Here is a 25969-nt window from a genome sequence, read left to right on the forward strand (position 1 = left end):
TAAAAACATACGTCAAGATTGGCAGATTTATGATATACAAATTCCTTTATCATTTTGTGAAATTCAGGGAATTTTACCTATGCTTTGAGCTCAGAATCATTCAAAATTTAAATTTATCAGAATTTCATCTGGTTATAATTAGGCAGATTATGGTGACTTAAATTATATTTTTATTAGATCAAATTCTGAAACTTTCTAGTGTTTGGGGAAACTCCACAAAAGCAATCTTTTCTGCAGGAAAATTAGCTCTTCTTACCCAAGCTCATGATTGGCCAATTACTTCTTAAATATTTACCCTGCAAAGCTGAAAGACGAGTCTCGCTAAAGTTCTATAATTGGAAGTGCCAATGCTAATTAGCATACACTTTTAGATTTGCAGCTTGGCACACAAGGATTTATGCCTGAAGACAGGGCAGAAATATTTGTACATTCTTTCTCACTAAAATACATTTCAGTACTTCGCAATGAATAAACAAATACTCGTGCAGATTTAACTTTTAAAACTTGACATCTTGCACATGGGACTAAAATGCACTAGATACTAAAACAGTAAGATGATATATAATGCTAGAGTACAAAGGAGAGCTTACTTTAATCAAGATCTTTTGTCATTTCTAAAACACAAGTGTAAAGGAGAAATACATAATTGTAACTCCAGATCTGTTGCAGCATTTAAAAAATACTAGGATAAATAACACAGTAATAAAAACCAATAAATAAAAGTACATAAGGTAGCTTATATATATATATATATATATAGATTGATTCTACATATATAAAGTGACGCAAGGTACAGAAGTGTCTGTACATAATGTGACTCTGAAAGGATAAAGTAGTCTAAGAGTGGGGTGTGGTGGGTGTATTAGTGGGTGGAGGTATTGGTCAGCTTTACTGCTTGGGGAAAGCAAATGTTTTTGAATCTGGTTGTCCTGGCAGGGATGCCACATTATCCCAATCCCATCAGGGAGGAGACTAACAGTCCATGATCAGGGTGGGTGGGATTCTTTATGATATTGCTGACCATTTTTCCAGTATCTTTCTGTATAATGTACTTAATGGTGGGTAGGCTAGTGCAGTGATGCATTGGGCAGGTTTGACTATCAATTATAAAACCTTGTCTGGCCCAGTGCGGTTTCCGTAACATGCAGTGATAGAGCATTTTAGAATACCCTCTACTGCGCAACTGCAGATCATGAGTATTGATGTGGTCATGAGTACTGAACATTTTGGCCTGAGACCCTTCACCAGGATTTGAAGAAGTCCTGATGAGGGGTCTTGGCCCAAAACATCAACTCTTTATTTCTTTCCATAGATGTTTCCTGACCTGCTGAGTTCACTCAGCGTTTTGTTTGTTACTCTTAACTTGATTGCTGGGTTGTCCCAATAGAGGTTTATCCACTTCATTGTATTAAACTTCTCTTTAATTGTACTAATCTATCTTGAAGTGTTCCAGTCATGACAGGGCTTTTTAGTGAAACTGATCTTTTTTCTGTTAGATTGATTTAGAGTGCAGCTAAATATATAGTTCCACAAGTGGCATTTGTTGTATATTTCATACTATAGTTATACTTAATAGTGTAAATATATTGTTTGATAAAGCATTTATTGTTGGTTACACAAGTCATTACACCACCATATCGTAAGCATGTACCTCACTAAAGTAGGGATGAAGTAGACACGTTTATCCAAGGCTCTCTTGATTGTTCTTTTGATTAGTGATGAGCAGGTTTTAAATTGACTACCTACCTTTTGAAGTACAGTGAGACATAAAGTTTAAAAATAAAAGTGCAGCATGTTTTTTCTTTGGAAAGGGAGAAAGAGACTTGAGTTTTTAAAAGCGTAGTATGTTCTAAATTTCTCGTTGAAAGACAGTCAAGTTTAAAAAAAAAGGAAGAGGAAGGACAAAATTCCCAGGTTTGCAAACAGTGAGTACTGGGTGATTATAATAATGAATAAATAGAGCAGAAATGGCTAGCTACATCAGAAAGTTAGATGTGTTCAATTGCTAACAGATAAATGGATTATGTATAATGTAAGATTGAGAAGTATTTTAAAGCAAATTGAATAGCTGATGAGAAACGTGTGCCAGTTCTGCCGAGTGCATTTGGTGGAACAGAACACAGTTTGCTTCGAATTTTGGCTGCTCCAACTAATCCTGCTTAAATATGCTTTATTGATGTTATGAATGTAATGCAGGAACATAAAACCAGAACTACTGTTGTTTGCAGAATGCTGCAAGCTGCATAGGTGGAATCTGAATGAATGAAGGCCCTTTTCAGCTTATGTGGTTGAATTGAAGAGATGGTCTCAGCATCGGCAGTTCATTGATGAGCTAATGATGCACTGAGAGACTGTTTAGCCTGTGGAATCTTACAAGAAAGCACTAAAAAGCAACTTCTAACTGAAGCACAATTCACATTTAAAAGAGTAGTTGAAATCACTGTATCAATGGAAACAGCAGCCAGAGACATGCTTGATTAGAGTCATGAATCAAAGTGATTGTGAATAGAAATCAGACATCTAAACAGAAACCTGCCTGGCCAAACATATTGCGTTACCATTGTGGCAGGGGCTCACATACTCCAGGTGAAACTGACAAAAAATGCAACAAAGTAGGACGCATACAAACAGCAAGTCAGGCATTGAAAAATAATTGGATTGTACAGGGAAGATATAACGACTAAAAAGCCAAGTTGCAGATTTAAAAAGAGCACTTACCTGCAGCCTGTTGGTGAAAAATCTGATATTGATGAGAGTGATACAAGACTGGATAGCCTTTGGATTTACAATGCGATAAACTAACGAGAGACAATATGGCTTGTACCAGAAATGAATGGCAAGTTAATTTAAGTGGAATAGGACACTGGCTCGCTGTCTTAGTCCTTTCAACAAAATGAGTTTGAACTGTATTTCAAAGATACTAAACTGCAGATATCCAACTGAGAACTTACACTGGAGAAAAGATAACTCCTGTGGGAGTGACATTAAAAACAATGAAACACAACAAGTTGCATTGAGCTTGCATGTGGTAAAAACTTGTATAAGGACCAACATTGTGGAGACATGAGTGGCTGTGATAACTACAACTTGATTGGAGATCCACCCACCATTCGCATGCCACATTCCCTGCAATAGAGTCAATAGAAAGAGAATTTTGAAAAAAGGTACTGGATGATCCCATAGCAGCATTCAAGGATGGGACTGGAAAACCCAAACGTATCAAGGGTAATATATTGTTAAATGAAAATGCCAACCCAAGTGGCAGTGCTACAAAGCCGAAGGATTTAGGTCAAAATGTCCATTTTGTACTCTTTTCCATAGATGCTGCCCAACCTGCTGAGTTGCTCCAGCAATTTGTGTGTGTTGCTCGGATTTCCAGCATCTGCAATATTTTCTCTTGTTTGTTGTTTTACAAAGCCCGTCCAGTTCCTTACACCATCTGTGAGAAAGTAGCCAGTCAGCAAAATGACACGGAGGCTGAAGGAGTTCTTTCCAAGATTAAGTAGGAGTTCTTTCCAAGAATAAGTGGAGCCTATGGGCAACACCAGTGGTCCCAGTCGTCAACAAGAATAGGTCAGTCAGGATCTGCGGTGATTTTAAGGTCACCACAAACCCAGTACAAAAAGCAGAACAATACCCTCTACCCAGGATAGAGGATATCCTTGTAAATCTTTCTGTGTTGTGAAGTTAGTTGAGGCCTACCTACAAATGGAGATGGAAGGAGAGTCCTGAGTGTTTCTCACTACAAACACTCACAAAGGGCTCTATTGCTATAATGGACTTATTTTTGGAGCAGGATCTGCACCAGCAATCTGACAGAAAGTTATGGATCAGGTGATGCAAGGCTACCCAGGCACTCAGTGTTACCTGGATAACATCATTGTTACTGATGAGGGTGACAAGGAACATCTCCAGCATCTCAAGACAGTATTAAAAGGTTTAGAATATTATGGGTTTAGATCATGAGGAAGTAAGTACGAGCTCTTTAAGCCAAGCATCACTTACTATGGCCACACCATTGACACAAAAGAATTACATAATTGTGCTGAGAATACTCAAGCAATGGTGGATATCCCAAGGCCAAAGGATATGTTACAGTTGCAGCCCATTTTCAGATTTGTCAATTACTAAAACAGGCTCCAGACAAACCTGGCTATTGTGCTCCACCCCTTAAACTCATTACCACAGATCAAGAAAAAATGGCAATGGACTAAGCAGAAGGGAGGTTTTGCAAAAGATTAAAACATGGTGACATCAGACACTGTGCTTACACATTATGATACACATCATCCAGTGAAACTTGCCTGTGAGCCTTGCTTTATGGTACATGTACAGTCAGTATGAGTGATGGAAGTAAATTCCCCATTGCATTTGTATCACGTTCCCTTACATTTACATTCAGATTGACAAAGAGGACTAAAGTCTATTTTGTGGTGTAAAACATTTCAACTAGAACCTATATCACAGAGAGTCTAATGCAATTACTGATCATCAACCACTGGAGCTCAGTTTCAATCCAAAGGAGGGTGTTCCACGAACAAGCAGCAGCACAAATGCAGAGATGGGCTCTGATTCTTGGAGGACACAACTACAAGACTGAATTCAAGAGGACCACAAAGCATGGAAATGTTGATGAATTACCCATTTACCCTTGGAAATGGAAATACCTGAAAAATTTACAAAACAGAACATTCCTCCTAACGTATTCTCCCCAATGTAAATTGGAAGTCCCCTCTACAACAGCAGAGATGATCTAAGGAGAAACTGGAAAATACTCTGCACTGTCGCAGGTCTACATGGTCACCCAAAATGTCTGGAATGTGCTGCAAAAACTCCAGTTCCCCTATTTTCACCAGTGCCGGGATGACTTGCCCTGGATGGGAGTTGCCTTATGTGGGGCTTAAGTGTTATTATACAATTCAAACTGGAAGCTAAAGTGTTGGAGAATCTGCATGCCTATCATCTAAATGTGGTCAACATGAAATGGTGGCTCTGGTGGCCTGGCCTGGTGGATCAGTAGATTGAACAGCTTGCCATGCATTGTTCAGGATACCAACATGTCCAGAAGAAAGGTGGCCAGAGCTATCAGATCCAGTTTCTGTAGTCCCAGAGTCAACTCCTACAACCACCATGGAGGAGACCCCAGAACCTGAGATAACTTGACAGCCACAAGTCTCTCCTGCCAAGCAGAGTGACACTCTCCAACATCAGGAAAGACGTTATCCCACAAGAGCAAGAAACCCTCCACAGCGATTAAATCTTTAGGCCTGAATGGGACATTTAAAACTTTAAGCAGGGAGCAGTGTAATACACTTAGTATTTCAGTAAAATTTGAGTAATATTGTAAATATGCTGTTTGATTAAGCATTATTTGTTATATAATTCATTACTTGTTATATATACAAAGTATGTAAATGGAATGCATCATTAGTGTACGTCTCACTTAAAGTAAAAATGAAAAGTATATGTTTGCCTTCCTGCATTTTTTTTCAACTAGTTTTGTTTTGGAATTACACAAGGTACCAGAAACTAGAGGTTCATAAGTCATTTCTCATCAAGGATATCAGAGGTGGAGAGTGTCAGCAACTTTAAATTCTTCGGTGTTAATTTCAGAGGATCTGTCCTGTAAATGCTATTACGAAAAAAGCAGGGCAGCACCTCTACTTTCTCAGAAGTTTGCACAGATTTGGCATGTCATCTAAAACTTTGATAAACTTCTGTAGACATGAAATGTCTATTGACTGGTTGCATCACTGCCTGGTCAGGAAACACCAATACCCTTGAATGGAAATGCCTGCAAAAAGTTGTGGATACAGCTCTGTCTATCACAAGTTAAGTCCTCCCCAACATTGAGCACATCTGCACGGAGCACTGTAGTAGGAAAGCAGCACCCATCATCAAGGTGCCCGATCACTAGGCTATGCTCTACTTTCGTTGCGATCAGGAAGAAGGTACAGGAGCCTCAGGACTCACACCACCAGGTTCAGGAACAATTATTACCCCTCAACCATCAGGCTCTTGAGCCAGAGGAGATAACTTCACTCACCAATCACTGTTCCTACAATTGATGGACTCACTTTCAAGGACTCTTCATTTTATGTTCTTGATTTTTATTGTTTATTTATTTAAAATTTAATTTTTTTCTTTCTTTTTGTAATTGGACATTTTGTTGTCTTTTGCACATTGTTTGTTTATCCATCCTGTTGAGTGACTGTGGTCTTTCATTCATTCTATTGTGTTTCTTGCATTTACTGTGAATGCCTGCTAGAAAACGAATCTCTGGGTTGTTTATGGTGATATATACATATGTACTTTGATAATAGAGTAACTGAATTTTGGACAAGTCTCCACTTTCAGGACCTGTGAATTTAAATTTTCTATGCTGTGTTCATTGTCACACCATGCTGTATCCAAAGTAACCAAACATGCAACCACGAATAAGGAAGATTTTGACTGTTTGATCCTTCAAGCCTGTTCAACCATTTACTGAAATGGTGGCAGATTTGACAACAGTCACAACTCCATGCTATCCATTCACTTCCTTCTCAAGATTCTGCCTTTTAGATATTCAAAGATTCTCATTATGGTTTCAGCAAGTTTCAAACATATAACCCTCAGGGAAAAGGTTGCTCATTTGTGTTAACAAGGGTACCCATTATTTCTAAAACAGTGACTCCTAGTTCAAGACTCTGCCACAAGAATAAAGATCCTTGTCAGAACCACCCAGTCAAAACCCCTCAGGAACTGTTTCAATCAAGTAACAGTTCTGATGAAGGCGTCTCCATCTGAAAGCTGATCCTTGTTTCTCTTCCCTCAGATACAGCCTGGCCGGCTGAGTATTTCCAGCATTTCCTGTTTTTATTTCAGATTTGAAGCATCTTCAGCTTTATGTCTATGAAAGTTCTCTTTCATCCAGGTCATTGTACGTGTGGTGATTGATAATTCATGGCCCAAGGTAGAAGGAGTCAATTTTAGAAAATCAAGCACATTTATTTTTCAACATAGTCCCCTCCTACCTAGTCCAGTGCTGGTGGAGCATACGGATCTTGGACCTCCAGAAAGTGTCCACAGCAGGGGTGATTGATAAGTTTGTGGCCTAAGGTAGAAGGAGATGAGTTATACAGCTCTCGTTACATGCACATGCAGTTCAGCTCTTTGAATGGTTATGCAGAAAATTTGGAGTTAATTACTCATCAGGGGTGAGTAAGTTTGTGGCCAACGGTAGGAGGTTCCTTTCATTAGCTGCTCATATCATCAGTAAGCTAGAGCCAAAGAAATCTTCCACTCTATGGCCTGAGAATTACTACTGAATCTGCCCCAACCTACATATCTGGCAGTTATAAAAATCTAACTGTGCAAACAAATAAATCTTCTCCTTTCACCTACTCTCTGGTTACCAATCTTTCTGCTGTTACTGGGGACAGATGGTCATCATACAAACTCGTACCAAAGCCTTCAATATTCTTAAATTCTGTGCCCTATTGATTAACTTCTTTCATAGTTACATGTTAATAGAACATTTAGGTAAAGTATTCAATGCAGCAAAAGTCTCCATTGTGCTTTATGTGAGTGTTATATTATAGAATCTGGCAATGACTCACATTGGGAGATATTAGAACTGATTATCAAGGCTTAGTCAATAAGGAGCAATCAATCACATTCTTTTGAACATCTCATTAAGTTCAGACATGCTCTGCTAAAATTGGATTAGACTAATAAAATAAACTTACTTTATTGATTTAAGATTTAGACAATGCCTTTGGGGCCCATGATCACCATCAATTCCATTACCTCACTGAGCAACATTCTCAGGTTGAATGGGACCTATTTTATACTCTTGATGTCTCACTTAAATTTATTTGTACCCTGACACACTGACCATTCCAAATAAACCTTCCTGAACCATCCTTACATTGCTCTTTGTCCAAAGCCTCCTAACTCGGTTGACAAAATGTTGATCCAGATCAAAACAGCAGCTCATTTGCTCAATTTCTTCATGACTCCTAGTCTTGCCCCCAAATAATTTTCCAAACTACCATCTTAATCTTTTGTTTAATTTCCTTCATGACTTTGCACCTTTTATATTGTAACCTCCTGCAACCTTACAAATCAATCTGAATAGAAACATAGAAAATCTACAACACAATACAGGCCCTTCAGCCGATAATGCTGTGCCAAACATGTACTTACCTTAGAAATTACCTAGGATTACCCATAGCCCTCTATTTTTCTAAGATCTATGTACCTATCCAGGAGTCTCTTAAAAGACCCTATGATATCCTCCTCCACCACCGTCCCAGGATGCCCATTCCATGCACCCACCACTCTCTGCGTAAAAAATTTACCCCCAACATCTTCTCTGTACCTACTTCCAAGCACCTTAAAACTGTGCCCTCTCATGCTAGTCATTTCAGCCCTGGGAAAAAGCCTCTGAGTAGCCACACAATCAATGCCTCTCATTATCTTATATACCTCTATCAGGTCACTGCTCATCCTCCGCCACTCCAAGGAGAAAAGGCCAAGTTCACTCAAACTATTCTCATAAGACATGCTCCCCAATCCAGGCAACATATTTGTAAATCTCCTCTGCACCTTTTCTATAGTTTCCACATCCTTCCTGTAGTGAGGCAACCAGAAATGAGCACAGTACTGCAAGTGGGGTCTGACCAGGGTCCAATATAGCTGCAACATTGCCTCTCAGCTCTTAAACTCAATCCCATGGTTGATGAAGGCCAATGCACCATATGCCTTCTTAACCACAGGGTGAACCTGCAGAGCAGCTTTGAGTGTCCTATGGACTCGGACCCCAAGATCCTTCTGATCCTCCACACTGCCAAGAGTCTTACCATGACTGCTATATTCTGCCTCATATTTGACCTACCAAAATAAACCACCTCACACTTATCTGGGTTGAACTCCATCTGCCACTTCTCAGCCCAGTTTTGCATCCTATCAATGTCCCGCTGTAACCTCCGACAGCCCTCCACACTATCCACAACAGCCCCAACCTTTGTGTCATCAGCAAATTTATTAACCCATCCCTCCACTTCCTCATCCAGGTCATTTATAAAAATCACTAAGAGTATGGGTCCCAGAACAGATTCCTGAGGAACACCACTGGTCACTGACCTCCATGCAGAATATGACCCGTCTACAACCACTCTTTAACACAAAGTACACTGCAGATGCTGTTGTCAAAGCAACATGTGCAACACGCTGGAGGAACTCAGCAGGTTGGGCAGCATCTGTGGAAACAAGCAGTCAATGTTTCAGGACGAAGGGTCTCGGCCCAAAACATTGATTGCTCGTTTCCACGGATGCTGCCCAACCCGCTGAGTTCCACCAGCACGTTGCACGTGTTGCTACAACCACTCTTTGCCTTGAATGGGCAAGCCACTTCTGGATCCACAAAGCAATGTCCCCTTGGATCCCATGCCACCTTACTTTATCAATAATCCTTGCATGGGGTGCCTTATCAAATGCCTTGCTGAAATCCATACACACTGCATCTACTGCTCTAATTTCATCAACGTGTTTAGCCAAATCCTCAAAAAGTTCAATCAGGCACATAAGGCATGCTCCAACTCATTTCCTCCATCAAATTATGCCCCTTGTATTAGACATTTACTTGGGATAGAGATAATGGTCATACTAAACTTGATGCTGGGCTGTGCACAGTGGCAACTTTATTAGGGACACCTCTTGTTAATGCAAATATCTAATCAACCAATCATGTGGCAGCAACTCAATGTATAAAAGCATGCAGACATGGTCAAGAGGTTTAGTTGGTGGTCAAGCCAAACACTGGACTGGGGAAAAAATATGGTTCAAGTGATTTTGACTATGGAATGATTGTTGTTGCTAGACAAAGTAGTTTGCATGTCTCAGAAACTGCTAATCTCCTGGGATTTTCACTCACAATACTCGAGTTTACAAAGACTGGTGCAAGAAACCAAAAATCATCCAGTGAGTGGCAAATCTATGGGTGAAAGCACCATGTTAATGAGAGAGAATGACAAAGTGTGTTCAAGATGACAGGACGATGACTAACTCAAAAAACCACATGTTACAACAGCATCTCTCAATGCACAACACGTCAAACCTGGTAGTGGATGGTCTACAGCAACAGAAGACCTCAAAAATACAGGTAGTGGTCACTTTATTAGGTACAGAAAGTAATCAATTGGCCACTGAGTGTAAATATTATAATAGTGATGAACAGTTTAGGTTTGAATGAAGAAGGTGGATGAAACTTGTTTAAATTCTGAAGGACAATCAAAGACCCATAGACCTAATTTAATGAATACAAGACTGGACTGCTCATAGAGGAGTCAAGAAAAAGGGGATACAGTATTTATGAGATTGGAATTAGACTGCTTGGATTTGGGTGCTGCAAGTTTGGAATTATGTACAGGGAAAATTAGAATAAAATGTGTGTTTTTGAACAAATATAAATTAAAAATTGAGGAATTGTGAGGAGGCAGCAACAGCAATGAATAATACAGGTGTACAAGATAATAAGAGGCATAGATTGAATGGACAGCCAGAGACTTTTTCCCAGGGCAGAAAAGGATTACGCAAGGGGGCATAACTTTAAGGAGGAATGTAGAGGAGTATGTGTTGGAGGTAGGTATTTTTTAAAACACAGAGTGCTGGGTGCATTTATCAACCTGCTAAGAGTGATGGTAGAGGCATTCACATTCAGGACATTTAAGAAACTCTTAACACATAAATGAGAGAAAAACAGGGCTATGTGGTAGGCAAAGGTTAGATTGCTTTTAGAGTAGGTTAAAGGGTTGGCAGAACATTGTAGGTCTAAGAGTCTATACTGTTCTGTAGTGTTTTATGAATTCAGTGGAGGTGAGTGAAGATGATAGTTAGTCGCTGTATGAGCTAGTTATGATAATTATTTCTATCTTCAGATCTTATCTATCAATAGAAAGAATCTAATTGACAACCCTATAAAAATTATAAAACGCTTAACACACTTCTGACTGACATTTTTGAATGTTTAAAAGATACGTAGCCAGAACATAAAACTTAATCTGAGTCTTAACTCTTCAACATACAATAGATAATTTGAGGACTGACCTAATACAACTGGAGACAGCTTTGCATGTTTGCAGATTATATTTTATCAAAGATAAATTGGAGAGATTATCTCTGCTGATCATTATTCTACAGATAGTCAGTATTAGTATACTACAAAAGAAGCTTGCTTTCTAAAAGGTTGCATGGTTGTAGATTGTATTCTATCAAAGATCAATTGAGATTATCTCTGCTGGTCATTCTACAGATAGTCAGTTTAAGTAGTCTACTACAAAAACTGCTTGTGTTCAGAAAGGAAATACAGCACATTTGTATCTTCAAAAAATAGTTGTATGCAATGTTTCCAGATGATCAATGATCATAAAATCAGAATTATTGAGCACTACTGCAGAAAATAGTCTCTTCAGCCCACCTAGTCTGTGCCATATCATCATTCTGCCATCCTATCAACCTGCATCTGGACAACAGCCCTTCATTCCCCTCCTATCCATGTACCTACCCAAACTTCTCTTAAGTGTTGCAATCAAACCCAGTTCATCACTTCTACTGGCAGCTTGTTCCACACTATCATCACCCTCTCACTGAAGTTCCCCCTCATGCTCCCCTTAAACATCTCAGCTTTCACCCTTACCTCATGTCCTCTAGTTCTAGTCTCTCCCAATCCTCAGCGGAGAAAGTTTGCTTGTATTTACTCTATCTATAACCCACATAATTTTGCATACCTCTATCAAATCTCCCCTCATCCTTTTGCACTTTATTAAGTCCTAACATGTTCAATCTTTCCTTATAACTCAGGTCCGCAAGTTCTGACAACATCCTTGTAAATTTTCGCTGTGTTCTTTCAATCTTCTTGAAAGTATATTTATAAATTCCATTTGTAAAATATAGCATCTTAAAAATTCACTATTTCATTCGTAAATGAAAAGGCCAGATTTAATTTGAGTTGCACACAATGAAATACCAGCTGCATCTTCGACCATCTATCTAACCTGACACATGTCCCTCTATCTTGCAGGATGGTGGTTTGATGCTTGCGGTCCATCCAACCTGAACGGATTATACTACTCAGCAGGGCAGAATACAAACAGGTTCAATGGAATCAAATGGTACTACTGGAAAGGATCAGGGTATTCCCTAAAGGCTACGACTATGATGATCAGACCTGCTAACTTCTAATTATGAATTTCTATGGAGATTGTTTATTGTCAGACCAATTAAGTACAAAGACTGTTCTTTAAAGTTCCGTAAAGCCACAATTACAAGCATGTTTAAAATGTTGATTAATATGTGCACAATGCATTAATGTTTTAACTTACTATTTGGAAGTGAAGTCCAGAACTAATGAACAGATGTGAACAAACTGCTTGTAAATTGCATTCCATCTAGTTTTGTAGCTAATTCTGTTTTAAGAGGCAGCTTCTTGAATTCAATTCAACACTGGGAATAATAAAAAGTCCAATGTAGCTGAATCCTTGGAAGAGAAGGTTTCTTTTTGTTCCTCAAAGTTTCTTGAAGATGTGTTCTATGTCACAGCTGGTTTATTAATAAGTACTAAATACAAAGCAGTCCCCCTTGAAACTGATTTCAAGGCAATTTGTTCTTCTACAAACTAATCTGAAAGTCAAAGTAACTGGAACTATAAAAACCATAAATATTATTAAAAAGAAAATTTGATTTTAAAACTTCATTTATTTCAAAATAGCATTAATAAGCCTTTTCTGGTCTTGGAACAAGTTTTCCTTGCAGATCATATGGTATATTAAAGGACATCAGAATTTACTTAAACATACCATGTAGAATGCCATTGTAATATTCTACACAACTTATGTCATAATTAGAAATAGTGTGAATATCAGATTACCCATTTTGGTGAACACAGTTTTTGCTCATAAGATTTAAATTTATTGTTACAATTTAATCTCAAAGAAAAAAAAAGTCTTGTGTTTTTGGATTAATCAGTTAAAAAGACAGTGTAATGCTTCTAAAACGGTATTTGTACCTTATAATTAATTGGAGGAGGCTTCATAGGTTAAAGAAATAGTCTTATTACTAAGCTACAAGAGATACAATCAATGGTCACCTGTGTATAACTGCTCATTAGTGCAAATATCTAATCATCCAATCATGTGGCAGCAACTCAATGCAGGAAAAGATGCAGAGATGGTCAACAGCTTTAATTGTTGTTCAGACCAAACATCAGAACAGGGAATAACTGTGATTGAAATACACCTGACTATGGAATGCCAGGTGCTTTGAATATCTCAGAAACTGCTGATCTCCTGGGACCTTGACATACAACTCTACAGTTTTTAGAGTTTACAGAAAATGGTGTGAAAAACAAAAAACACCCAGTAAGCAGCAGTTCTGTGGGTGAAAATGCCTTGTTAATGAAGAGGTCATAGGAGAATGGTAAAACTAGTTCAAGTTGATAAGGCAACAGTAACTCAGATAAGGCAGTATTTCCAGTGTGGCAATACCTGTGGAAAGACAAACCATTACCATTTTATGTCTAAGACCCTTCATCAGGAGTAAAGAAAACAAATTGATACCATGTTGGAAAGAAGACAGAGAAAGGTGGACTGGACAGAAAAATCACAGCCATGGGGAGAACATAGAAACTTATGTTGGCACTACGGTAGTTTCGTGGTTAGTGTAGTGCTTTTGTCGTTTTGGCAACCTGGATTCAATTCCTGCTGCTGTCTGCAAGGAGTATGTACATTCTCCCTGTGACCTTGTGGGTTTCCTCTGGGTGCTCCAGTGTCCTCCCACATTCCAAAGACATACAAGTTAGTAGGTTAATTGGTTGCATGGGTGTAATTGGGCGGCGCGGAATTGCTGGACCAGAATGGCCTATTACCGTGCTGTATCTTTAAATAAAATAAACTTCTTACAGACAGTGGTGAATTGAACCTGAGTATTATAAAGTTCTTGTTAAGTATTTAATGCAGCTATTCTAATGACAGTACTTCACCAAAAAGTCACGATGCATAGTTGGCAAAATCACATTACAGACCCTACACACACACACACACACACACATGATGACAGCTAAATGAAGATGATTGTTGGAGGAGTTGCTGTGAGGTGAAGAAATTTCTTGGTGCCTTGGCGAGCACAAACAACTCGGTGAAGCCAACAAGTCACGAGGATTTCCACTGGATTAGCTTTCTTGCACAGTACTTAGTTGCATGCATATAAACTTTTATGCAATAGCTGTGGTGCAAACCTCAGTCATAGCACAGTCGTACACATAGAAATTTTACAGCTATTGGAAACCTGGAGTAACACATAAAATGCTCAAGGAACTCAGCAAGTCAAGCAGCATCTATGGAAAGGAATAAACAGTCGATACTTTGGGACTGAAAGGTTTTGGCCCAAAACATCAACTCTTTATTCCTTTCCATAGATGGTGCATGATCTGCTGAGTTCTCCAACATTTTGTGTTACACAAATATCCAGTTTTGTTTAGAGCAAAAACTGGCCTTTTTCCTTTTAGCTCTTTCCATAAGTCTTAGCACAGCAAAACAATCCGCTGTGGCTTTTGAACAGTTATTCATAAAACAGTGGAGAGATGGTCACATGTTCCTACAAAATAAAACAATATGATCTGCTGGTATCCATCTGCTTTCACCGAGTGTCTGGCTGCCATCCACTCCTACCTGAAGCAGGTCTCTCAGCACACACTTCCTTCAGAAAACATCCTCCAGTTGTAAGCAACCAGAATAAGACTAGCTCGATCACTGGCACTAGCTTCATCACCATTGACGACATCTTCTCAAGAAGGTGGCATCCATCATTAAGCACCCTTTACTACCTTTCTCATTACTACCATCAGTGAGGAGGTACAAGGAGATGCAAGACCCACATTCAGCATTTTAGGATCAGCTTCATTCCCTCCACCAGATTTCTGAATGGTCCATGAACCCATGAATACTATTTCAGTATTTTGCTCATTTTGCAAGGCAGTATTTATTTATATTACTTGTTGTAATTTGTAGTATTGCACTGCAATGCTGCTGCAAAACAACAAATTTCACAATACATCAGTGATAATATACCTGATTCTGATTCACAAAATTGGGCTTTGGCAGCCAGCATGGTCACCAGTTGCCAAGTCTATTTATCAATGTCTCTAACACAACAAACAATTAAAAATTACACATCATTCAAAACACATTTAACTTAACTGAAGTCAAAAATGATGCATTGCATTTATCTTCCCCATTGGCAATTGTTCCTCCATCAAATGATTTGTTGTCCCTGTGCTAGACTGTGAGTTATGGGAATAGCAGACAGATTTCCCAGCATGTGGTTCATCCAGTTGACACCTGTCAATAGTGAACTTCAGGATGGCAAAGGCAGGGAGTTTTCCAATGGTATTAAAACAGAACATTAAGAGGTGGTGAATTGACTTGCTCACACTGTCATGGTGCACACTCACGGAACTATGTAGTATATTTATTTTAGTTATTTATTTAGCAGTACAGAGCTAAATAGGCCCTCCTGTCCTTTGAGCCATGCTACCCAGCAACCCTTGATTTTACTCTAACCTAATGAGGTGACAATTTGCAATGACCAATGAACTTACTGACTGGTATGTCTTTGCACTGTGGGAGGATTTTCTCCAGGATTACTAGGAGAAAACCCATGTATTTCATGGGAAGGACATACAAATTACTTACTGGAGATGATTAAACTCCGAACTCGGATGCCACAAGCTGTAATACCATTGTGCTAACCACTACGCTACCGTGTAAGACAGTGCTTAGACAAAAGCTAATAATAATGGACAGTGCTCTTTCTTATTCCAAAGGCAACGAGGACATTTGACATCAACAAGAGAAACCAAATTAATGATAGAATTACTATGGTGAAATATAAACAGAAGAATTTAAGAGATGATTGTCCGAAAAGAGAATCTCTTGGGTAATGTTTCCCAGTGCAAGTTCCCTTGCTGCATGTACAAAGTATATATTTTGAACAATTGAAGAATTCTCCTTCACCCAACCAAATATAAGATGGGCTATGCAGTGGATTCTGATTTATTTGGGCTAATGGTTAATCCGAGCACTATTTATTTGGAACTACTCTTATAGAACAAAAACTAACTAATAGTTGGAATTGCCTTTGTTTGCTTATTTGCCGCTTAATTGGGACAAGAGACTGTTGCCGAACAGAATCAGTCACATGCATGAGTGGCTGTTAGACACTACATCATCACAATGAAGACAAAATCTGCAGATGCTGGAAATTCAAGCAACACACACAAAATGCTGGAGGAACTCAGCAGACCAGGTAGTATCAAGGGTCTTGGCCTGAAAGGTCAAATGTTTACTCTTTTCCATAGATGCTGTCTAGCCTGCTGAGTTCCTCTAGCATTATGTATGTGTGCTTATGATTTCCAGCACCTGCAGATTTTCTCGTGTTTCTGTCCACGAGAAAGAACATCAGTACTGCTTCTTAAGCATTACCATTTCTTGGTTTAAAGAAGTCACTTCCACATCCACACAAACAGAAAACATATTAAGTCAATACAAACAAATTATTACTATTACTGTACTATTACAGTACCTCAACTGGAATGCTGAATTGAAAGTAAATGATAATGTTGCAGTTAATTGCAGACAATAGTCATCACAAAAAATTTAAATACACAAATAATTCCAATAAGAAAAGCTGCCTTTGATGAAAGCATGGAGTGAAGGCCATTTTCAGCCATCTGCAAACAATTGCTTGTGAGATTGCCTATTTTATCACAGTCGTTAAACTCTGCTAATCTCCCACAATTAGTGCTGAAACTGCATAAAGAGCCATAAACAATAATAACTGACTTACAGTAGCCGCAGGAAACTGGGTTGATAGTTCAAATGGTTCTTCAGGAGCCCAACATCCATTCTCCAATGACAAAAGAATCTGCAAAATAACGGGAAAATTTATCACAATGTTAGTTACTGTGAACAGAACTAATTGTTCTATTAATTGGTCATTCAGAGGGATCTGGGAAATCAGATCCATAATTCCTTGCAAATATTGCCACGAATAGATAGGGACGTAAAGAGAGTTTTTGGCTCATTGGCTTTCATAAATTACAGTTTCGAGTTGGGATATTATGTTGAAGTTTACTAAGATGTTGGTGAGGACCAACTTGGGAGTATTTCGTCCAGTTCTGGTCACCTACCTACAGGACTGATATCAATAGGACTTGCCAAGACTTGAGGACTCAAGTTACAGGCAATAGTTGAACAGTTTAGGACTTTCTTCTCTAGAGTGTAACAGAAAATTTGATGTAATTATACAAATTTATGAAAGGTAAGATCGAGTCAATGCAAGCAGGCTTTTCATCCATTCAGGTTGGATGAAATTAGAACGACAGTTCATGGGTTAAGGGTGAAAGGTGAAATGTTTAAGGGGAACCTGAGGGAAACTTCTTCACTCAGGGGGTGGTAAGAGTGCAGAACGAGCTGCCAGTGTAAGTGGTGAATGTGGGTTTGTTTTCAACTTTTTAGAGAAGTTTGGATAGGTACGTGGATGGGACAGGGTATGGAGTTTACAAGGAGGATTAGGCAGAACAGTAGTTCTGCATAGACCAGATAGGCCAAAGAGCCTGTTTATATGCTGTGAAGCTCTATAACTCTAAACGATGTTCTGATAGAGTGCTACTATTTGAACATCAACTTTGTTCTCTAAAAACAAAAGACTACTGATACTGCTGAAAACAGGAAAAATTATCAACCTGAAACATAAACACTCCCCCCCCCCCCCCCACCATTCCCCACAATATCTGGAGCAAAAAAAAACAAACTGCTGGAGGAACTCTCGGTCAGGCAGCATCTGCAGCAGCAGAGGAATGGCTAATATTTTGGGTCGAGACCCAGATCAGCTGGGAGTGCAGAGGGGCAGAGGGAAGGTAATCAGTGTAAAAAGGAGAGAAGGATGCATGGGACAAGGACTAGTAGCTGAAAGGTGGAACTACGGTCTTCATACACTTCCATCTCCCATCTTAGAGGTATTGAGCTCCCAGTACCTTAAAAGAAACCACTTTGGTCACAGAGGTAATGGGCAGTTAGGAGAAGCACAAGAGCAGCAACGATGATCCCAAGCCGATATGGCAGACCCTACTGTTCTAGCAAATTTAAAAAGGGGATAGCAAGGTGCAGTTCCAGTGAACCTGAAAGGGAAATGGGAGAATGCAGCTCCAATGGACCTGGAAGTGAGAGAGCAGGATAGAGCTCCAGTGTTGGCTCAGAGGACAAGGTGGGGTGATACTGGGCAAAGATGGACAGAGCAAAGGAGAAACTAACCAAGGTATGTGTTTTAGTGATCAGCTATAGTTCGCAGCAGGGAGAGTGGGGTGATTGGAAGGTGCAGATAAATAGGATTAATGTAGAAAGGTACAAAGGTGGCAGTGAAATGCCTGAAATTGTGTGGTATGGTGCAATGACTGATTGCAAAGATTTACACTTCTTAGCACCTTTCATGATCTCAGAGCCCCAAACAGTCGATAATTACTTTTGAATAACAGGGTTGCAATAGACAAAAGCTATCCATTGCAGATTAATTCTCTAATTTTTAATTACCTGTCAGTGGTAAAACTGAAAAGACATTATTTAATATTTGAACTTCTATGTTTCAGTAGGTGTTCTAGAGGTAGCGGATCAGTAAGGAACATCCAATTATCCAAAGAAATCACCCAGTTGGGAAATGCAAGTGGGACATCTCAGAAACACAGCTAACCATTCACAGATAATGGAACAATTAGCAAAACTTAATAAAATATATGAGTCCAATGGGCTGAACAGTATTGTTAATTAAAAAAATAAATCAGAATCCAAACCATGCAACAGAGGAATAGGGGCATCAATGTTTGAATTGTAAGACAATACCAAAATAATTTAACAAAATCTCTTTGCAATTTAACAATAAAAATGTTGGAAAGACTCAGCAGGAACAACTTTAAATGGTGTCCTGTCATTCAATAAAGTTTGCTCATTTAAAGGAAATATTTCACTCTTATCCAAATTTAATTTATAACCAGAAAAACTACCAAATTGAACCAACAAAGATAGGATAGCGGGAATAGACCTATCAGGATCAGAAATATATAACAAGTCATCAGCATAAAGTGATAACTTGTATAACTTTTCATTACGAGTAATACCAAAAATATTAGGAGATTCACGGATAGCAATGGCTAAAGGTTCTAATGCGATATTAAATAATAAAGGACTTAAGGGACAACCTTGTCTCGTTCCATGAGATAATTGAAAAAAAGAGGATCTATAATTATTTGTAAGAACAGAAGCAACAGGTTTATAATATATTAATTTAATCCATGATATAAAATTAGAACTAAAATTAAAATTTTTCAAAGCATTAAATAAGTATGTCCATTCAACTCTATCAAAAGCTTTTTCAGCATCTAATGAGATAACACATTCTGAGGTTGTGGATGAAGAAGTATAAATTATATTAATCAATTTTCTAACATTAAAAAAGGAATACCGATTCCTAATAAAACCAGTTTGGTCTTCTGAAATAATCTGTGATAATACTTTTTCTAACCTAATAGCTAAAATTTTTGTAAGAATCTTAGAGTTTAATAACGATATAGGACGATAAGATGCACATAAAGTAGGATCTTTATCTTTTTTAAGAATTAGAGAGATAGTAGCTTCAAAAAAAGACTGAGGTAATCTCTTCTTAGTAAATGCATCATTAAAGATTTCACATAACCAAGGGGAAAGCAAAGAAGAAAAAGTTTTTAAAAATTCTATAATATAACCATCAGGACCAGGAACTTTCCCTGAATTCATTGATGAGATAGCCTCTCCTACTTCGGCCATAGAAATAGGCGCATCAAACACACTTCGATCTTCATCTGTCAGTTTGGGAATATTTAAATTGTTAAAAAAATTATCCATCATGGACAGATCGCCATCCAATTCTGATTGATATAAAGATTTATAAAAAATCTTGAAAAGTATTATTAATTTCTTTATGATCAGTAGTCAGATTACCGTCTTGTTTACGAATTTTAATAATTTGTCGCCTAGTCGAAATAGCTTTTAATTGGTTAGCTAACAATTTACCAGTTCGATCACAATGAATATAAAATTGAGCCCTTTGTGTGGCATTTGTGTGGCAAAATAAAAATCCCAGGTTAAGTAAAAGACAGTTACAGAAATCTAAAAAAGATGGTGGTTTAGCTTTACCTAACTTTAGATTTTATTATTGGGCGAATAATATTCGAAACTTAATATATTGGAAACTAGATTTGGATTGTTGCACAAGGATATTCTTTATTCTCCATTCTTGGTTCTTCTCTTCCGGTTGATTTAGTTAAACTCAATAAACAGATATCCAATCCTATTGTCAAACACACAATACGAATTTGGTTTCAGTTTCGTAAGTTTTTTACTCTGAAAAACTTTGTTCTTGATAGCCCTATCTTACTTAACTTCTTTTTTAAACCTTCTTTAACAGATCAAGCTTTTAGCATATGGAAAAGGAAAGGTATAATATGTTTTTGTGATCTCTTTTTTGAAGGTAGTTTGATGTCTTTTGACCAACTTTCCAACAAATTTAATTTACCTAAATCTAATTTTTTTAGATATTTACAAATTAGAAATTTTTTATATAAAGTTTTACCATCCTTTCCCAATTCAACTTTGATAGATTTTTCAGACATGATTTTTACCCTGAATCCTTGTCAGAAAGGATTAGTGGCTTTTATTTATAATAGGATTATGAAGATACAACCAGAAATATCAGATCGAATTAAACAAGAGTGGGAAAAAGAACTTCAATATAATATATCAACAGAAAAATGGGAAAAAATTTTACAAATGGTTAATTCTTCTTCTATATGTGCTAAACATGCTTTAATACAATTTAAGGTCGTACATAGAGCTCATATGTCTAAAGATAAGCTTGCTCGATTCTATTCTCATATTAACCCTCAATGTGACAGATGTCATTTAGATGTGGCCTCATTGACCCACATGTTTTGGTCATGTCCCACTTTACATAACTATCGGAAGGACATATTTGCTACCATTTCCTCAATTTGGAATATTGATTTACAACCTCATTTTATTACTGCAATTTTTGGTATACCAAATGAAGATGGTAATCGAATTTCCCCTTCAATTAGACGAATGATCGCCTTTGTAACATTAATGGCCAGAAGGTCTATATTACAAAAATGGAAAGAAGTAAACCCTCCTACCACATTTCAGTGGTTTTCTCAAACTATCTCTTGTCTGAGTTTAGAAAAAATTAGAAGTACTATTTTCGATTCATCAATTAAATTTGAAGAAACTTGGGGACCGTTCATTCGACACTTCCATATGAATTAATTTGGCCTCTTCCAGACCTTTTCTCTTTTTATTCTTGTTCTGGTATGGAGTTCCAGAGTTTTTGACACTATCATACTCATATAAACTGGTATTATTGCCCATGTTAGTTTAGGTTTATTTTTTTTTAATATACATTTCTTCGTGCATTTTTACTTTTGTTTTCTTTTGATGACTATTTTTATTCTTTTTCATGTTCAATCAAAATAGGTTTGATTGTTTATTATAAGTTTTTTCTTTGGTTGTTATTTAATAAGATATTGTTATCCTATTATAAATTTAACTTTAAATCTAATGCATTTATAATGTATTTATATTATGTTATGTTTCTCTTTATATATATGAAATTCAATAAAAAGATTGAAAAAGAAAGAAATACTTAGCAGGTTCGGGGGCATTTTGAAGAATACTTAATGTTTTAGGTTGTTGATTTTTCTTCACTATTTTTCTTCACTCCACACACATGCTACCTAACTTCAGTATTTCCAGACATTTCTCCCTCTTCAGACTAAGGTACTTTGTTTTATTATTCAGTAGCTCAGAGGAGATCAAAGGAGTACAGGGATTCCAAGGCAACACACACAAAATGCTGGAGAAACTCAGGTCAGGCAGCATCTAAGGAGGGGAATGAACAGTCGACATTTCGGGACTGGACCTTTCATCAGGACTCCAAGTGACTGAATTGAAAAACATGGGAGGGAACTGATACTTTGGGAAAAGACAACTAATGAAAAGGTGGATATTGGGGAGGAGAGGCGGCCCCTCCATTGGTCGGGATCAACAATGGTTGTTGCGTTCTAGCTGTCCATGTAGTTGGTGTTGTGCTATCAGTTAATACGTAAGCTAGTACACAAGTCAATGTGCTATCAAGAGCAAGCTGTTGCCAAAACAGCTGGCTCACCCTCTCCACATAGAGACCGATAGAGTTTGGCGCCAGCAGTGGCCCATGAGTTGCCCATCAGCATTGAACTTGATGTAGGAGTCCCTTAGAGAAAAAGGATCTGATGCTTTCCCAGTGTATATGACAAATATGACAGTGAGGTACAGGGACTCCAGTTCCAGACTTTTCCCTCGAGGTTTACTCCCAAAGCTTTCCCCATGAGTGGGTATAACCGCAGGGCAGTGGAGGTTTGAGGTCAGAGTTTTCCTTTTCCTAGGTGAGCTGCCAACCAGGGATGATGAGCCCTTTCTGTTCAAAGCAATTGATTTAACCTGCCTTTGCCCCTTCTCCTGTTAGTAGAAACTGTTCCACTGGGCTTAGTACCTCAGCCACACATAAAGACCAGGAGCTGGACTTGGTTGTCATGAGGCTATCTCAGACACATATCATTGGGAGCATTTAATTGGTGGTGGGAGCTTAACTCCACCCATGACCACGGCCTGAAACATAGACAGATGTTTTTCCACAGATGCTGCCTGGCCTGCAGAGTTCCTCCAGCATTTTGTGTGTGTAGCTTGGATTTCCAGCATCTGCAGATTTTCTCGACAAAGGTGGATATTGTTAGGTTGAATATCAAACCCATTTTAAGTGGTGAATGCGAGAGACGTGCATTGATATGATTATGATAATGTTTACATCATGAACTAAGTCTGTGTTGAGAAAGTACACACTACGTCTGAACTCCCAGTGGAAACTGAAACAACATCACCATGATGACCTTTGCATCAACTGACAAAAATTAAAGGAACATGGATACCAACTTAGAATTGCTTTTCCTTAGTTATTTGTTTTGTCCTTACTGTGTGGATTGAACTTCACAAATGATTATTCCGTAACATTGACCTACCCAGTCAAAGGACAAGATCCAGCAGCCTCGAGCTATTCCAAACAAAACATTCAATGTGCGTCGTGGATACCCTGCTATGACGTGAGTTGTTGTTTCACATACGCTGTCTGAGAACAGAAAGCCTCCTAGTTGTTTCACAATTTGAATTATAATGACCTGATTCCTGTTAAGGTAACATAGAAAACAAGTTCAAAAATATTTTCTCAAAGTCATGCCATAAAATGTTGAAAGCAGCTTTCATAGCCTGATGGGACTCCAAGAACATACGCATATTGTGTACAAGATTATAAAAGGCATGGATAGCGTGGATGGCCAGCCCCTTTCTCCCTTCAGACTGGCAATGGTTAATACCAGAGGACATCCTTTTAAGGCAAGTTAACAGGAGATGGCAGAGGTAAGTCTTTTGCACCGGAAGTGATAGGCCCATGGAATGCACTGTTGAGGGTGATGGTGGAAGCTGATACATTAGTACAATAAAGAAACTGTGAGATAGTCACATGGATAATACAAAAATGGAGGATTATGGGCTATGTAGGAGGGATGGATTAGATATATATAGGTTAAAAGGTCAGCACAATATTGTGGGCTGAAGGGCCTGTACTGTTCTATGGAAAAGCAGTTATTGCAATTTCAAATTTTACAAGATGTAACTTAAAAAAGCCAAAAATTAAATTGTACAAATAGTACAACTATAAATACAAAACTAAATTGTATTAATTGAACTTGTCTTGAATAGTTGCATTTCATGCGTTATGTTATTGTTCACACGGGTGTAGGAAGGTTCTGTGTGATTGTTCACTTAAAGTGGGGGTGCCACGGTCAGGTAGCAGCTAGAGTGACACTATAACAGCCCGGAGCAGAGTTCAGAGTTCAGGTCTGGCATCCTTTGTAAGGAGCTTGTGTAGCCTCCCCATGAATGTGTGGATTTCCTCCAGATCTTCTGGTCTCCTCCCACAGTCCAAAGACTGTGGAAGGAGACCGTACTGGTTAGTAGACCAATTGTCATTGTAGATTGTTCTGTGATTGGGTTAGGCTAGAGTTAAATCAGGGGTTGCTGGTCAGTGCGGCTTGAAGGGTTGGAAGAACTTTTCCATGCTACATCTCCAAATAAATGAAATCATAAATTTAATTGCCATTAACAGGCAAATTGTGTAAGAAACTTAATTACTACTACTGAATAAAGTTTGGTTGCCAATAGTAATTTGATACCTACGTATCAAAGAAATCAGTGTGACATCATGACCTTTTTAATGCCTTTGACTGTTTATAAATGTTTGAATGGTGCAACATTCAATTATAATTATGAAATTATAATAAAATATTCTGACTTGTTTGTGGTGAATCAGCAGATTGATTGATCTTCACAAATAATTAGGTACTGAAGCCAGATATGATCCACACTTTTTCTTTTGGGTTCGAAGTAAATTTAATATCAAAGTATGTATATCACCATATACTACCCAGAGATTCATTTTCTTACAGGCATTTATAGTAGAACAAAGAAACAATAGAATCAATGAAAATCTATTCATAAGGAGTGACGAACAACCAATGTACAAATACAAAAAAAATAGTAAATAGATAAACAAATAATACTTAGAACATGAGCTGTAGGGTCCTTGAAAGTGAGTCTGTAGGTTGTGACAATGTTATCGCTTGTGAAAAGCAATGGTGAAGTGTTAAAAGCAACCGATAGGATATGCCGAGGGAAAGGGTTAAGCAGGGACATCAAGAACAAAACAAGTCAGCCTGAGCTCATGGCTGTGAGCAGATACAATCAACAGCAAGAGGAAGAAGATTGTAATGAGGATTTAAAACACTGGCATTGGCCTTTTCAATGAAACATGGGAAATGATGATAGGCACGTGTGGAAGTTATGCCTGCAATCACCAAAATGACAAATTGCAAGGATTATTTAGAACATTTACAACAGTACAGTACAGGCCCTTCAGCCTGCAGTATTATACCAACCTTTTAACCTACCTGTAGTGAATACTTGAAAACAAACTAAAAGTTGCTGGCAGTCTACGAGAGGGAGTATCACACTTACAACTAACTGAAAAAAGTTCAAGTTGCTTTAACCCAGAGTGAGTATGTGCAACACAAATAGAAACATGGTTCCTACACTACTCAATCTCAGATCAATCTCGCTCTTCCCTCCCAAATTGCTCTAAATTTTTCTGTCATCCATGTCCCTATCTATGAGTCATGCACTTTGCAATAGAATTCACTAAGTACTAAATGTTGAATATTCAATCTCTGCTAACTGGGTTTTCACTTCTTCCTTCATAGAATAATACTTCATGGTACAGGCCCTTCAGCTAATGATGTTCTGCCAACATTTTAACCTACCCAAAGATCAATCTAACTTTATTATTTATTTATTGAGATTCAGCATGGAGTAGGCCTTCTGGCCTTTTCAGCCATGCCACCCAGCAATCCCTCGATTTAATCCTAGCCTAATCACAGGACAATTTACAATCACCAATTAACCTACCAACTGGTACATCTTTTGGAATGTGGGAGGAAACCCGCCCGGTCTTGGGTAGAACGTACAACCTCCTTACAGGCTTTGGCAGAAATTGAAAATGGGTCATGCTAATTGGCGATGCTACCATGCAAACTCTTCACTCCTACATAGTCTTTTTTTCTATCGTCCATCTGCCTATCTTTTTTAAATATTTTTATTCAATTTTTAAGATAATTACATAGAATGAATAGAATAATGGAATAATATATCAGCCCTCCCTCTCCCCTTAACCCTTCCCCCCTTAACAT

General features: G+C 38.1%; 2 protein-coding genes across 2 annotated transcripts in view; one reads left to right on the top strand and one right to left on the bottom strand.

The window, feature by feature from the left end:
- LOC132400743 (angiopoietin-2-like) overlaps positions 1-13156 on the top strand; it is a 102226-nt gene extending 89070 nt beyond the window's left edge. Inside the window, exon 9 of the mRNA XM_059982041.1 lies at positions 12065-13156. Within this exon, the coding sequence (XP_059838024.1) occupies positions 12065-12225 (161 nt within the window). The 3' untranslated portion in view covers positions 12226-13156. The remainder of the gene's footprint in view (positions 1-12064) is intronic.
- The window catches only part of mcph1 (microcephalin 1), a 288336-nt gene that overhangs the window by 175920 nt on the left and 86447 nt on the right, over positions 1-25969 (bottom strand). The window contains exons 11-12 of the mRNA XM_059983454.1: positions 23192-23354; positions 16885-16962 (exon numbers count right to left, since the gene is read on the bottom strand). Of these exons, the coding sequence (XP_059839437.1) occupies positions 16885-16962; positions 23192-23354 (241 nt within the window). The remainder of the gene's footprint in view (positions 1-16884; positions 16963-23191; positions 23355-25969) is intronic.

The sequence above is a fragment of the Hypanus sabinus genome, chromosome 10 (assembly GCF_030144855.1).
Source record: "Hypanus sabinus isolate sHypSab1 chromosome 10, sHypSab1.hap1, whole genome shotgun sequence".
In the NCBI taxonomy this organism is placed as follows: domain Eukaryota; kingdom Metazoa; phylum Chordata; class Chondrichthyes; order Myliobatiformes; family Dasyatidae; genus Hypanus; species Hypanus sabinus.